This window comes from Choloepus didactylus, chromosome 18, assembly GCF_015220235.1.
Source record: "Choloepus didactylus isolate mChoDid1 chromosome 18, mChoDid1.pri, whole genome shotgun sequence".
Classification (NCBI taxonomy): domain Eukaryota; kingdom Metazoa; phylum Chordata; class Mammalia; order Pilosa; family Megalonychidae; genus Choloepus; species Choloepus didactylus.
Genome location: NC_051324.1, coordinates 9,003,925 through 9,020,281, shown reverse-complemented (window position 1 = coordinate 9,020,281; position 16,357 = coordinate 9,003,925). Strand labels below are relative to the sequence as shown.

General features: G+C 37.1%; 1 protein-coding gene across 5 annotated transcripts in view; it reads right to left on the bottom strand.

Moving 5' to 3' along the window:
- The window catches only part of STX8 (syntaxin 8), a 295,182-nt gene that overhangs the window by 265,056 nt on the left and 13,769 nt on the right, over nt 1-16,357 (bottom strand). For 3 of the 5 annotated variants that reach the window (XM_037807925.1, XM_037807923.1, XM_037807921.1), the window contains exon 3: nt 7,443-7,537. The exons of the other annotated variants lie outside the window; for them this stretch is intronic. In XM_037807925.1, the coding sequence (XP_037663853.1) occupies nt 7,443-7,537 (95 nt within the window). The remainder of the gene's footprint in view (nt 1-7,442; nt 7,538-16,357) is intronic. 5 annotated transcript variants of the gene reach the window in all.

The window sequence follows — 16,357 nt, the reverse complement described above, 5'->3', positions numbered from 1 at the left end:
TGGTTAACAAACCAACGGGCTGGTTTGTCGGATCATCAGTCAACTGACTGCAGCTGACTGATGACTCATCAAGGGGCGTGCTTCCACAGTGAGAGAATGCAATTGGCTGGATTTGGTCCGGGTGATCAGTTGGAGGCTTATAAGCTGGTTAGAGAATCTTCACTTCTTCTTCAGCTGCTCAGTGAAGCATTTCCTGGGGAGCTCGTCGAAGTTGCCAGTTCGTTTCCTGAGGAGTTCGTCAAAGTTGCTGGTTCGTTTCCTGAGGAGTTCGTCAAACTTGTCAGTTCGTTTCCCGAGGAGTTCATCGGACATCTTCCTTGGAGTTGACAGCTTGTTGACGGCTCTGCAGAATTTGGACTCGTGCACTCCCGCAGTTGCGTGAGTCACTTTTACAATTTGATAATCAGAGACATCTCTCATTGATTCTGTTTCCAAGGAGAACCCTAACTAATACAGCTACCAATGACATGCTTTGCCATGAATGGATATCCAGAACAACAACAAACACAACTACCAGCTACTTTTACTATCATAGTGAAAAAAACGAGATTTAACATCAAAAAGTAGAAAGAACAATGCAATAAAACATCAATCAGACAATGTATACTGACAGAAACACTAATTTGTTATTATTTTTCTCATATTACCAGGCACCAGTGAAAACATTTTCATGAACAGTGATGTGTTTGAGAATCACTTCACTTCCACTGGCGCCACAAGGATAGCTCAAAAATCTATTCAGTTGGGAGGGGGCAAGATGGAGACATAGAGAGGAGTGGAATTTAGTTAGTCCTCTGGAATAACTAATGAACAACCAAGAACAACTAGTAAATAATTTGGAATAACTGCTGGGGGACAACTGTGACTGTATACACATTGTACACCAACCTGGATTGGTTGGAATGCCTGAGATCGCAGCATAAAATCTGTAAGTAAAACCTGCAGAAATGTGCCAGGAGCCCCCTACCCCCATGACAGGCTTAGCTGCAAAACCTCACTGTGGCAGAGAGTGGCACTCTCCCAGCAAGCAAATATACCTCAACCAAGCACCATCTGGGGTTTTCATTAACAAATGTGGACTGCTGAATACAAGCTACAAACCCCCAACAAGCAGACAGAGGATTTTAGTGACGACTGACCTTAAAGAACCAGAAGACTCATCTATCCCGGGATAGATGACCAGGTGTTACCTCTGGCAGATGAGTGAAACTGCGGGGCTGTGTACTGGCTCTAAAAGGGGGCTTTCTGTTCCTTTTTCTCTCTCTCAACCTGAGGGGCTCAGAGGAGACAGCCACAAGCCATTTTCAGTTTGCAGCACTCTGACCCAGACAGGGGTGGAGATAACAGAGTCAGAGAGACTATTCAAATACAGATGATAACTCCCTTGGAGGTGTATCTTCCCTAAGACGAAGGAGGTGGGGCCCAACTATACTATGGGTCTTCCCTTCAGAACCAGACCCCAGAGCCTGGGAGAAAACAGCCAAAACAGAAACTAAAGGGGCCACACCTCCTTACACCAGTCGGGAGCGACAGGCTGACAGGCGCCACCTGCTGGGCAGGTTAGGAAAAGCACAGTGACTGGAGACCTCACAGGAAAGTCTGTCAATCTTCTAAGATACACCCTGAATATAACCCCATTCTGAGACCTGAACCCGTGCTGGTCTGGGAAAATCTGACTGGGGTAACCAAAGAAACCAGATGCCTAGACAACAGAAAACTACAATCTATACTAGAAAAAATGAAGATACGGTCCAAAGGAACAAACTTACACCTCAATCAAGATACAGTTGAGATACTGTTTCACTTCAATGAAACAATCTATTAAAGATTTTCAAACCAAAAAACAAATCAATGAGTTCAGGGAAGATATAACAAAAGAGATGATGGCTATAAAAAAAACACTGATTAAACTTAAGGTAGGAATAGAATGTTTGAAAAAACAACTCGCAGAATCTATGGAAATGAAAGGCACAAGAAAAGAGATGAAAAACACAATGGAGACATACAACAGCAGATCTCAAGAGGCAGAAGAAAACACTCAGGAACTGGAGAACAAGATACCTGAAATCCTACACACAAAAGAACAGACAAGGAAAAAAATGGAAAAATACAAGCAGCAGCTCAGGGAATTGAATGACAACATGAAATGCATGAATGTACATGTCACGGGTGTCCCAGAAGGAGAAGGGAAAGGTGGCAGAGGCAATAATAGAAGAAATAATCAATGAAAATTTCCCATCTCTTATGAAAGACATAAAATTACAGATCCAAGAAGCACAGCATACCCCAAACAGAATAGATCTGAACAGACCTATGCCAAGACACATAATAATCAGATTATCAAATGTCAAAGACTAAGAGAGAATCCTGAAAGCGGCAAGAGAAAAGCAATCCATCACATACAAAGGAAGCTTGATAAAACTATGTGCAGATTTCTCGGTAGAAACCATGGAGACAAGAAGGAAGTGGTATGATATATTTAAGATACTGAAAGAGAAAAACCACCAACCAGGAATCCTATATCCAGCAAAACTGTCCTTTAAATATGAGGGAGAGCTTGAAATATTCTCTGACAAACAATGACAGAGTTTGTGAACAAGATACCTGCCCTACAGGAAATACTAAAGGGAGCATACAGACAGATAGGAAAAGACAGGAGTGAGAGATTTGGAGCACAATTTTGGATGATGGTAGCACAGCAATGTAAGTACACTGAACAAAGATGACTGTGAGTAAGGTTGAAAAAGGAAGGTTAGGAGCACGTGAGACACCAGAAGGAAAGAAGATAAAGACTGGGGCTGTATAACTCAGTGAAACCTAGAGTGCTCAACAATTGTGATAAAATGTACTAATATGTTTTTACATGAGGGAGGGAGAACAAATGAATGTCAACCTTGCAAGGTGTTAAAAATAGGGTGGTATTGGGGAAAAAATACAATCAATGCAAACTAGAGACTATAGTTAACAGAAATATTGTATTATGTTTCCTTTAATGTAACAAAGGCAATATACCAATGATAAACGCCTATAAGAGGGGGATATAAGGGAGGGGTATGGGACTCTTGGCATTGGTCATGTTGTCTGACTCTTTTATTCTACTATAGTTTAATTCTATCTTTCCTTTTGTTGCTTTTTAGTTGTCATGTGTTTTTCTTTTCTTTCTTTTTCTTTTTCTTTTGTCTTGCTACCTTCTTTGACTCTTCCTCCTTCTTTATGGAAGAAATGTAGATGTCCTTATATAGATAGTGGTGATGGTGGTGGATACAAAAATGTATGACTATACAGGGAACCATCAATTGTTTACTCAGGACGGAAATTATGGTGGGTGAACAAAACCATCTTTTAAAAAAAAAAAAGGATTGATGAAGAAACCCTGAGAGCACCATATTGAGTGAAATAAGTCAGATACATAAGAACAAATATTGCTTGGTCTCACTGATATGAACTAATTATAATATGTAAACTCAAAGACATGAAATATAAATTACCAGGATATAGAACGAGGTTAAAAGAATGGGGAGTGGTTGCTTATTACGAGCAGAATGTTCAACTAGGTTGAACTTAAGTGTTTGGAAATGGACAGAGGTGATGGTAGCACATTATTGTGAGAACAATTAACAGTGCTGAATGGTATGTGAATGTGGTAGAAAGGGGAAGCTTAGAGTCACGCATGTCACCAGAAGGAAAGCTGGAAGTTAAAAGATGGTAATGTATAAAACAGTGAATCTTGTGGTGGACAATCTCTGTGATTAACTGTACAAATATTAGAAATCTCTCTCATGAACTAGAACAAATGTATAACACTATAACTAGAAGTTAATAATAGAGGAGTATATAGGAAAAAAAATACCTATTGCAAACTAGGTACTACACTTAGTAGTATTTTAACATTCTTTCATCGATAGTAACAAATGTACTATACCAATACTGAGCCAATAATGGAGGCAGGTGTGGTTAGGGGTATGGGAGAATTTGAGTTTTCTTTTTTTGTCTTTATTTCTTCTCTGGAGTAATGAAAATGTTCTAAAAATGGAAAAAAAATAATTGTGATGGATGCACAGCTGTATGATGGTACCATGGGCAACTGACTATGCACTTCAGATCTTTGGATAATTGTATGGTATGTGAACAATCTCAATAAAACTAAATTTAAAAAAATCTATTCAATTAATCTCTCCATATCTACATTCATCTGGGTTATTATATAGTGATTATCTATCTATCCATCCATCTATCATCTATCCATGTCCCTATCTGTGTCCTCATCTCTCCTAGCCCCCATTTATCTATCTTTTCCCCCCAAAATACCAAGGAGAGAAAAGTTATTTACAGATTTTAAAAAAATTATTTCTACAGGCTTTCTCCCAAGACACCAAAATACCTTTTGATAGTGAACTCCCTTTGTAAAGAGATTTTTTAAATTCCCTTTAAAGCAGGAAAGGTGCTGCCTTTGAAAGCTTTAAACTTCACTTAAAGCCAATTCTAAGAATGATTTAATACTACCTGAAATATTTCATGTGCAGCCAGCCTACCATAGCACACACCTTTTCCCACCTGGTAAGGCAAGAAAGAAGTACTATGAATTGAAGTTAATGCTTTCCAGCAATTTTAAATTATCCGGCTGCAGGATTTTGGTTTAGGGATTGCAAACTAACCGATTCAAAACCATAGTACTTTTTTTTTAATTTCACAATGATTCTTGCCAATAGAAAACTACTTTTCCAGGAAAGAGCAACAACACCTTATGGCTAATCTCTATGAATTTAATTGGTCAGAAGGCATTTTCAGAGGACTTATTTTTTTGGCAATTCTTTGTGTTCTCTGAAAAACTTCACAGATGTAGAAAGGCATAAATTCATTAAGTAAAGTATCATAAACTTTCAACTACCCAGCTCAGTAAAGGAATGTGGTATTCAAATATTCACATTTAAAAGTCATGAGCATTAATTATACTTCAAGGGGAAAAAAAGGATTAAAAAGTCACTCTACTGGTTATTTATGGGAGAAAATTTTTCTAAGAATTATAACACTATAAAGTATACCTAATAAACCACAGTGAACGCTGTTTAATCTTTCTGACGATTAAAAAGGTTCTTCAGGATTTGCATTACAAATAGGATTTGTCTTGGCACTGGGGCAAGTGCCAATTAATAGGGAGTTCTAGCTGAGGACATGCCAGGTAACAGTCGACGGTAACATTTCCACTAAAGTAGAATCCAGCTTTTAAGAAACTGGCTTTGGGGCCACAGGGTCCTGTGTTTGAATCCTGGCTCCCGCATCTCCCAGGTGTGAGGTCCTGGCAGGTTCCTTTAGCTCTCAGAGATTCCACTTCTCTGTCAAAAACGCCTCTGCTGGAGTGCTGGCTTCTCTAGCCAACTCCATCAGCAACTTGAGATGCAGAGTTTGACTCGGCGTCAATACCATTTTTGTAAAGGGAATGAAGCACCAGAACAAACTAATAGTAGGGGGACTGACAAGTTGCTATCTGATGTCTCTTAAATCTGGGAGAACAACTGCCATAGAATTATTTAAAACATCTGGGAGAGGAATAAAGTCAGGGGAAAGGATAAGGGGGGGATATAAAAGGAGAATTTTAAAAAGTGATCTTCATAATCTAGAAGTTACCTCCTCCTTTCCCTTCTTTCTTCCCAGAAAACACGGAAGGTTTAAGAGCGCGCTGTGTGGCAGATTACCTGAGCTCCATCCTTAATATTGGTAGCAGTTACAGTGGAAACAGCCTCAGTTATTTAGCCACAATGAAAACAAAAATAGGATTTTAAAGACAGCTGTTATATTCCAGTTTAGTTTTTTACTTCTCTTAGGAAATTCTTAATTATGCACATCAAGGTCACTTAATAACTTCTGTCCAGTATTTTTAATACTTAGTGCATAATTCAGCAAATTTGGGGAGTAATTCTGAGATGACCACAAAACCAAAGTCAATGAGATTTTAAAAAATGGCCAGGACTGTAAGTATTTATGAGAACAAAGCCAGCTACTATTGTGGATATCTAAAACTGTCTATGACTAATAACTAGTAGAAATTATAAATAGAAAAAAGTACAAATTCTTAATTTATATATCTTTCTTGCCCTGTAAGTTTAGCACATAAATATTAGGAGATGAATAATAGCCAGTTACCTTAATGGAAGTTAGGAAATACACAGTTATTAATATTTTGTTATGACACAATATTTAGGTACTTTTCTAGTAAATGTGTTGGAGGTAACACTAAAATGAGTTTGTACATAGATCTCATGTGCAGACTTCTCAGTCCTTAAAACTGAAAGCAGAAAAAATAGCAATGCACATCTGAAACTACTTGAAGTCTACATATAAAGGCTTGTTGATTTTAGTAAAATAAAAACTCTCTATATAATAGGCTAGCTGCACAGTAACAAATGATACCTGATGGAGGGTAAAGTTACCAACCAAATGTGTCAGAATATTCCAATTGTGTTAAAGACTCCAATTATTTATTGAAATTAAACTTTTCTTTGAAACCTTAGTGGGTTAATAATCGAGTATTTGGAAAATCATGTGACTAATCCAAACCAACTTTCCTGGTGACATAAAGAGGTTACAGTGGGGGAAAGATATTTTTAAAAACATCTTACATTGTTATATTTAAAATCTCTTTCCAACATTTTCCCATATTTAAAATGGTAGTAACCATTTCCTGAGATACCAAACTTCGGATCTTTAGTATAGACTACTAACAATTTAAAGAAACGATTAGAGAAGATAAGTTTGAAGACAATTTTCAAACCAATATAAACTCAGGTTCAGAAGATTAGCTTATGTAACTAGCCACATGTGGGATTTGTCTAAATTGATCTGATTATGGAATTCTAAAAGAAATGGTTTAATACCTGTCAATGTTGATGGAAGCTCGAGATGAAGGGACCACTTGCTTCAAGTGTCCCCCTACCCCACTCTCCAAATAGGGACAATGTCCGAGCCTCTGGAAGGATCATATGGCAAACAAGTCACATCTCATTAATCTAAAGAAACAGGGAAAACAACAACAACAACAAAAGCATGGGTTCTACTGCTATTGGCCTCTCCAAGAAGAAAATGTACCTCTGAAAATGCAAGTTTTCCTGTTGCAGCAATGGCTAGCCATTTCCAAGGCAGTGTAGACACGTAGCATGTAGGGCTCTGTATAATTGTAGCACTGACAGAAAGCAATTAGCTTACTGCCCTATAAAGGTTACACCCAAATAAATTAATTCCTCCAGCATGTCTTGCTTTGCCAGCATAGTCACAGTAAAACATGTAACAGGCTCTTAAAACAGAAATCAAGATTACAGGCAATATTTTGGAAACCAGGTCTTCCTCAAGCTGTGGAAAAACCTGGGTGGCCCAGATTCCTTCCTTCCTTAAAATAATACTCCTTTTCCTCCCACTCTAAAGAAGAGGTGGAATGTTTACATGGATACATCTGATGTGTTGACACAGCTCTTAGCAATAAGTCCTTCAAAAGGGCGATCTTTTCCTTCAGATTCTGCAACAAAGTTCTGATTGTCACGGTAAGCTGAAAAGAAAAGAACACATCCTAAGTAGTCTAGTACACAGGTGTATGAGCTATAAGTAAGATCATGTCAACCCTGTTACTACAATTCTATCAAGGAAGGGTGGGAGGAGACGCTTCATCTCCAAACGGCAGGGACTCAGGGTTGTAGGGAACATAATGGTTACCTGGTCTGGCTGCCCACCTGATGCTGAAACCTGTTTTGCAATGCGACCAACAGGTAAACCTGCTGTGCAAGGATGTCAACTGCCCCCTACCTCAGGGGTAGCCCTCGGGCAACCTGCCTGCACAAAAACCTAACTCTGTCTCTTGCACGTCTACCTCCTGGTCCTGTTTTTCTATCTTGGGGTCACGAAAGAAAAATGTAAGCCTTCTTTAACACCACAGGTGTCCAGCTATTTGTGAATCAGCAATTGTGGGCCCCACGTCTCCTTTCTCCAGCGAAAACCCCACAGTTCTCTCAACCACACTTCAAAAGGCGAGCACATCCCACTGCCATCCTGCCATTCTCTCCAAACACACTAGTGTGTTTACACCCCACTGAGAAGTCTGATGGCCACGCGTTCTCTTTGTACAAGAGGAACGTTCACCACCCATGACTTATTTTTCCAGGAGTGTGTGAATTTTATCCAACCATTCTAAAGGCACAAAGGAAATTTTTGGTTGTGAGGAGAACTCACTCAGGAATTTGGAAATATGAGAAATAAAAGTGCCTTTTTTAACTGACACCAATCTTACTTAAACTCTTTCAAAAAAATTGAAGACAATGGAACACTACCTAACTCATTTTATGAAGCTAACATCACTCTAATACTAAAACCAGGAAAAGATACTACAAGAAAGGAAAACTACAGGCCAATCTCCCTCATGAATATAGATGCAAAAACTCTCAACAAAATACTTGCAAATTAAATCCAAAGACACATTAAAAAAATCATATACCATGGACCAAGAGGGGTTCATTCCAGGCATGCAAGGATGGCTCAACATATGAAAATCAATCAATGTAATACAACACATTAACAAATCAAAAGGGAAAAATCAAATGGTCATCTCAATAGATGCTGAAAAGGTATCTGACAAAATCCAACATCCTTTTTTGACAAAAACACTTCAAAAGGTAGGAATTGAAGGAAACCTCCTCAATATGATGAAGGGCATATATGAAAAACCCACAGCCAGCATAGAACTCAATGCGAGAGACTGAAAGCCTTCCCTCTAAGATCAGGAACAAGACAAGGATGCCCGCTATCACCACTGTTATTCAACATTGTGCGAGAAGTGCTAGCCAGGGCAATCCAGCAAAACAAAGAAATAAAAGGCATCCAAAATTGGAAAGGAGGAAGTAAAGCTGTCATTATTTGCAGATGATATGATCTCATATTTGGAAAACCCTGAGAAATCGACGACATAGGTACCTGACCTAATAAACAAATTTAGCAAAGTAGTGCGATACAAAATTAATGCACATAAGTCAGTAATGTTCATATACACCAAAAATGACCTAACTGAAGAGACACTCAAGAAAAAGATTCCATTCTCAATAGCAACTAAAAAAATCAAGTATCTAGAAAGAAACTTAACCAAAGGTGTAAAAGCCCTATACATAGAAAACTACATAACTTTACTAAAAGAAGTAGAAGGGGACCTAAAAAGATAGAAAAATATTCTGTGTTCATGGATAGGAAGGCTAAATGTCATTAAGATGTCAATCCTACCCAAACTCATCTACAGATTCAATGCAATTCCAACCAAAATTCCAACAACCTACTTTGCAGACTTAGAAAAACTAGTTAACAAATTTATTTGGAAGGGAACGATGCCTTAAATTGCTAAAAACATTCTAAAAAAGAAAAACGAAGTGGGAGGACTTACACTTCCTGACTTTGAAGCTTACTATAAAGCCACAGTTGTCAAAACAGCACGGTAGTGGCACAAAATAGATACACTGATCAATGGAATCAAATTGAGAATTTGGAGATAGACCCCCAGATCTACAGTCAACTGATCTTTGATAAGGCCCCCAAAGCCACTGATCTGGGACATAATAGTCTCTTCAACAAATGGGGCTAGGAGAACTGGATATCCATATCCAAAAGAATGAAAGAAGACCCCAACTTCACACCCTATGCAAAAATTAACTCAAAGTGGATTACAGACCTTAATATAAGAGACAGCACCATAAAACTCCTAGAAGATGTTGTAGGGAATCATTTTCAAGACCTTGTATTAGGAGGTCACTTCTTAGACCTTACACCCAAAGCACAAGTAATGAAAGAAAAAATAGATAAATGGGAACTCCTCAAAATTAAAAGCTTCTGTACCTCAAAGGAATTTGTCAAAAAAGTGAAGAGGCAACCAACTCAATGGGAAAAAATATTTGGAAACCATGTATCTGACAAAAGATTGATATCTTGCATATATAAAGAAATCCTACAACTCAATGACAATAGTACAGAGACTCCAGTTATAAAATGGGTAAAGATATGAAAAGACATTTCACTGAAGAGGAAATACAATGGCTAAAAAACACATGAAAAATGTTCCTCTTCACTTGCTATTAGGGAGATGCAAATTAAGACCACAATGAGATACCATCTCACACCAATTAGAATGGCTGCCATTAAACAAACAGGAAATTACAAATGCTGGAGAGGATGTGGAGAAATTGGAACTCTTATTCATTGCTGGTGGGACTGTAAAATGGTACAGCCACTCTGGAAGACAGACTGGTGGTTCCTTAGAAAACTAGATATCGAGTTACCCTTCAATCCAGCAATTACACTTCTTGGTATATAAGCAGAAGATCTGAAAGCAGTGACACAAACAGATATTTGCACACTGATGTTCATGGTGGCATTATTCACAATTGCCAAGAAATGGAAACAATCCAAATGCCCTTCAACAGACGAGTGGATAAACAAAACGTGGTATAAACACACAATAGAATACTACATGGCAGTAAGAAGGAACGAGGTCATGAAACATATGACAACATGGATGTACCCTGAAGACATAATGCTGAGTGAAATAAGCCAGACCAAAAAAAAGAGTTACCCTTTGAATAGGAAGTGAGATACGATAGGCTAGTATAGGCTGGAGTGAAATAGTGACACATCCCAGAGTAATTTGGGCAGATAATAAAAAATATATTTACAGCCTCTCCCTCCCCAGCCCCGAGGATCTGGGGGAAGGTGCGGAAGTGCTGGACATCCTCACCTGGACTGATGTTGATGTTGTCACAAACATTGGGACTGGCGGTTTGATGGGCTGAGCCCTCGAGCATGGGACTTGCCCTTATGAAGCTCATTACCACAAAGGAGAGTCTAAACTTGCATGTAATGGTGCCTAAGAGTCTCCCCCTGAGTACCTCTTTGCTACTCAGATGTGGCCCTCTCTCTCTCTAACTGAGCCATCTCGACAGGTGAACTCGCTGCCCTCCCCCCTACATGGGACCCAACTCCCAGGGGTGTAAATCTCCCTGGCAATGCAGAATATGACTCCCGGGGATGAATGTGGACCCGGCATCATGGGACTGAGAGTATCTTCTTGACCAAAAGGGGGATGCAAAATGAGATGAAATAGTTTCAGTGGCTGAGAGATTTCAAATGGAGTCAAGAGGTCACTCTGGTGGACATTCTTATGCACTATATAGATAACACCTCTTAGGTTTTAATGTATTGGAATAGCTAGAAGTAAATACCTGAAACTACCAAACTCCAACCCAGCAGTCTGGACTCCTGAAGACGATTATATAATAATGTAGATTACAAGGGGTGACAGTGTGATTGTGAAGACCTTGTGGATCACACCCCCTTTATCTAGTGTATGGATGAGTAGAAAAATGGGGATAAAAACTAAAGGACAAATGGGGTGGGATGGGGGGATGATTTGGGTGTTCTTTTTTCACTTTTATTTTTTATTCTTGTTCTGGTTCTTTCTGATGTAAGGAAAATGTTCAGAGATAGATTGTGGTGATGAATGCATAACTGTGTTATCATACTGTGGACAGTGGATTGTATACCATGGATGATTGTATGGTGTGTGAATGTATTTCAGTAAAACTGAATTTAATTAAAAAAAAAAAAAAAGAGTTACCACTATGTTACCACTAATGTGAACCACATACGTTACTACTAATGTGAACTCTGTGAAATATGTAAAATTAATATTTTTATATCATAGAATGTAGGGGACATAGAGATAGACAGCAACTAGTGAAGGGAGAACGATAATCTAATAAGAACAGATAAGCTATTGAGGGTAATCTCAATGTTATGGGAATACTCAGGAATGATTATGGTTTGCAGACTTTCTTGGGTATGGTAGGATCATGCTGGAAACAATGTAGTTACTTTAGGTTTTTTTTATTATTCCTTTGTTTTTTTTACGGTTTGTTAATTTTCTTAGGGTATGGTAGGGACATGTTGGAAGCAATAGTTATTTTAGGTTATTTTTTTTCTTATTCCTCTGTTTTGTGGTGTTTAAGTTGTGTTTTTTTTAATTTTTTTTGAAAGAGCAAAAAAAAACTTGAATTAAAAATTACCTTCAATGTACTTATTTTAGGTTATTTGGTCTATCTTATACTTTTGTTTGATTACGGTTTGTCAATATTCTTGGGGTATGGTAGGAACATGTTGGAAGCAATGTAGTTATTTAAGATTATTTGTTTTTCTTATTCCTTTGTTTGGATATGGTGTATTAATTTTGGGGGCATATGGTAAGAACATGTTAGAAGCAAAGTAGTTATTTTAGGTTATTTGTTTTTCTTAATCCTTCACATTGTTTTGTTTGAAATGTGGGTTTTTTTTTGTTTGTTTGTGTGTTTGTTTTAATTTTTCGATAAAGTTAAATTCTTTTTTAAAAGTGCCTTTTGTAATAGAAACAAATTCAACCATAGATGAAATCAGAGATGCGAAGTTACCTTAAAAAGACAGAATATCATAGGTTTGATTTGCTATTTTATTAAAAGTAGCCATTATACCACTCTAGTTGAAGCAGGTGCACCCTCCTTCGACTTGCAGGGTTTCAGCGAGGGGAAAACGGCTGACCCCCAGGGACGGACAAGCGCTACAATCACCACCAACCTTCCAAGCAAGGGGACAGCAGGTAAGACAAGTCTACCCTTAACCATTCTAACTCCTCTGCGAACCCAGAGAAAACCACCCACTGTTTATGGGGAAACACCAAGGAAAGCAGATCTCTCCTCATTCAAAGAGTAAGGAGCAAAACAAACAGAGCACACACACAATAGCCCTATGAAAGAGTCTACAAAATTAAAGACCAAAAGAACTCATGAGAGAATTTAAAAGGATGGCTCTGATGACAGCTCATTACGAAAACTTCACAATCAACCCAAATAAAATCTCTGTACAATTTAAGCATTGACTCCTCATTCGCTACTCCCACCCTGTCCCCTGGTAACCTACTAATTCATTTTTAAGCTCACACAAACCTGACAACAAGCACTAAGAGAGAACAGAAAAAAGGAAGCCCCACACCAGTCTCACTTAAGGATTATAACTGAAAAGCCTTTTTACAAATATTAGCAAAGCAAAATTAGAATTTCATTAAAAAAGGACAACATACCATAACTGAGTAGATTTTATTCTAGTAATCTAAGAGCAGTTTGATGTTATAAAAAGTGATAATAAAGCTAATAGTGTTAATGATAAACAGAATAGACATATGATAAATACAATATGGGGAAAACTACTTCAAACATTCCTAAGTACAAACAAAACAAAAACAAAGAAAACTAAGAATGTAATATTTTTACTGCCTTAATTGCATCATTATTTACAGTTGCTCTAGAAGTTCTAACCAGTGCAATAAGACAAGTTAAAGAAATATATAAAGACTGGAAAAAAAGGAGAAGAAAGTGACATTATTTGCAGATTGATAAAATTCTACTTGGGAAACTTATACAAAATCAACTGAAAGATTATTAGGAACAATAAAAAAATTCAGTACAGTGATCAATTATAAAAAATGGAAAAAATCAAGGGCATTCCTAAATTTAAGTAATAGCAGAGAAGAATTTTTTAATTAATATTTTTAACCTTCATTAACAATACCAAAGAAATCTAAAAAATGTGTAGCACATTGCCTGGCACATTGTAAAAGTACATTAAATACTGTTGAAGGAATGAGTAAAAGGAAACATCCAATATTGTAAAAATGTGAAGTCTCCCTGATTTAATCTATAAATACACTGCACATCTATTCAGGTTCCCATTTCTTTTATGTACATTGTAAAAGTACATTAAATACTGTTGAAGTAATGAGTAAAAGCAAACATCCAATACTGTAAAAATGTAAAGTCTCCCTGATTTATTCTATAAATATACTGCACATCTACTCAGGTTCCCATTTCTTTTATTGGGGGAAGGGGTGCTCATTGAGGCACAGCACTAAATTTTTCTAATGAATTCCTGCAAACTTATTCTAAAATAAAGATAAATGAAGGAAAATATAGAAAACCCATGGAAGATGAGTAATAAAGCAGGCCTTAAACAATCAGATATTAAGTCATTATAAAAAGCTACAAGAGTATGATGTTGGCAATTACTGACAGCTTCATTATTTGTGTAGAAATAGTGTAGAAGGTGTAGAAATAGTGCAGTTGCATAAAGTTTTAGTGAATGAAATATAGGACATTTCCAATTTGGAAGGGGGTGTTAATAATTTAATAAATAGGAAAAAATAAAATTAGATGCCTACAACACATCAAAAGAAGCTTTAAATGTTAAAGATTTACATGTTTTAAAAACACATGCAGAAAAAGGCTAAAAGAAAATTTTGGTAATTAGGTAAAATATTTATATAATCCCTGGGTGTAAAAGGCCTTTCTAAGCATAACTTTTTCTCCTTCTATCCCCACCAGAAAAGACCCACAAATAAAAATATTAATAAATTCTATTCAATTTAAAAAACAAGTACATGTCAAAATATGTTATTTTCAAAATTAAAAATAGGAAAAATATTTGTGCTAAATATGCCAGATCAAGGCTTATTATGATTAACCTATATATCAAGAACACTTTCAAATAAAGAAATAATAAGATTAGGTTAAGGGTACATACAGGTAAGAAATACAAGTATATAATAAATATATGAAAAGATGCTCAGTGGCATAAGTAGTAAAAAAAAATGCACAATAAACCACTGTAACATGATACAGTTAGCTAACAGAGGGACAAAGATTTTATTTTATTTTATTTTGAAATAAATTCAAAGTTATAGGAACAGTTGCAAAAACAATAGTAACCCCATGCAAAGAATTCCATCCTACCCTGACCCCCCCCCGCCGATATCTCAATGCACCAACCTTAACATGCTGTCACATCGCTATTTCTTTCCCTCCCTATCATCCATCATCTATTGCTCTGTCTTCTGAACATGAGAGCTAGCTGCACACATCCTTGAACATACACTATAATTCACATATACACTTCCCATGAACAAAAACATTCTTTTATGCAATCCCATTAAGCGCAGCTAAGAAGTACAAGAGGTTCAACAATGATACAAAGCTTACATTCTATATTTCCTTTTCCTTATGTCTCAACTGTGTCCCTTTGAGCCACCTGTCCTCTATCCTCCAATTCCATCCAAGTTCATCCTTGGCATTCAATTGTCATCTATTTAGACTGTCTTTTTTTTTTTTCAATTGTGGAAACATATATACAGCCTAAATCTTCCCATTCCACCCCCTCCCTAGCCTTCCATTAGTGGGATTAATCACCTTTAGAATGCTGCAGTGCTCTTTCCCTCCATCCATTACTAGAAATTTCCCTTCACCTCAAACAGCAACTCCACCCTCATTTCTCAACTCCCCATTGCCCCTTCCCCCATTTCTCTTAACCTGAACTCTACATTTCATCTCTATGGTTATATTCTCTGATAGTTTCTTTGTGTTTGCTGTGGGGGTTAAAATTAACCTCTTAAATCCATATCAATCTTGTTTTTCTTTGATACCACCTTCACTTCAATAGGACACATAAACTATGTTCCTATACTCCTCCATTCCCCCACCTTTATATAGTTGTCTAAAATTACATATTTTACATTGAGTTCAAAACCACTGATCTGTCATTAGGGTTTGTGTAATTTATATCATGTAGGAAGTAAATAGTGGAGTTACAGTTCAAAAATTATTGACTTCTATTTGTATTCCATTGTGATTGGAGAATGTGCTTTGAGTATATTCAATTTTTTTTTTTTTTAATTTCTTGAGGCTTGTTTTATGTCCCAGCTTATGGTCCCTTCTGGAGAAAGATCTGTGATCACTAGAGAAAAATGAGTGCCCTGGTGCTTTGGGATGTAAGGTACTATATTTCTGTTAAAATTCTCTATATCTCTATCTTCTTTCTGTTGTTTCTTTGTTGGTAGGGTTCCCTTTAGAATCTGAAGTAGGGCAGGTCTTTTATTGGCAAAGTCTCTCAGCATTTGTTTGTCTGTGAAAAATTTAAGCTCTCCCTCAAATTTGAAGGAGAGTTTTGCTGGATAAAGTATTCTTGGTTGAAAATTTTTCTCTCTCAGAATTTTAAATATGTCCTGCCACTGCCTTCTCGCCTCCATAGTGGCCGCTGAGTAGTCACAACTTAGTCTTATGTTGTTTCCTTTGTATGTGGTGAATTGCTTTTCTCTTGCTGCTTTCAGGACCTGCTCCTTCTCTTCAGTATTTGAGAGTCTGATCAGAATACGTCTCGGAGTGGGTTTATTTGGATTTATTCTATTTGGAGTTCACTGGGCATTTATGCTTTGTGTATTTATATTGTGTAGAAGGTTGGGGAAGTTTTTCCCAACAATTTCTCTGAA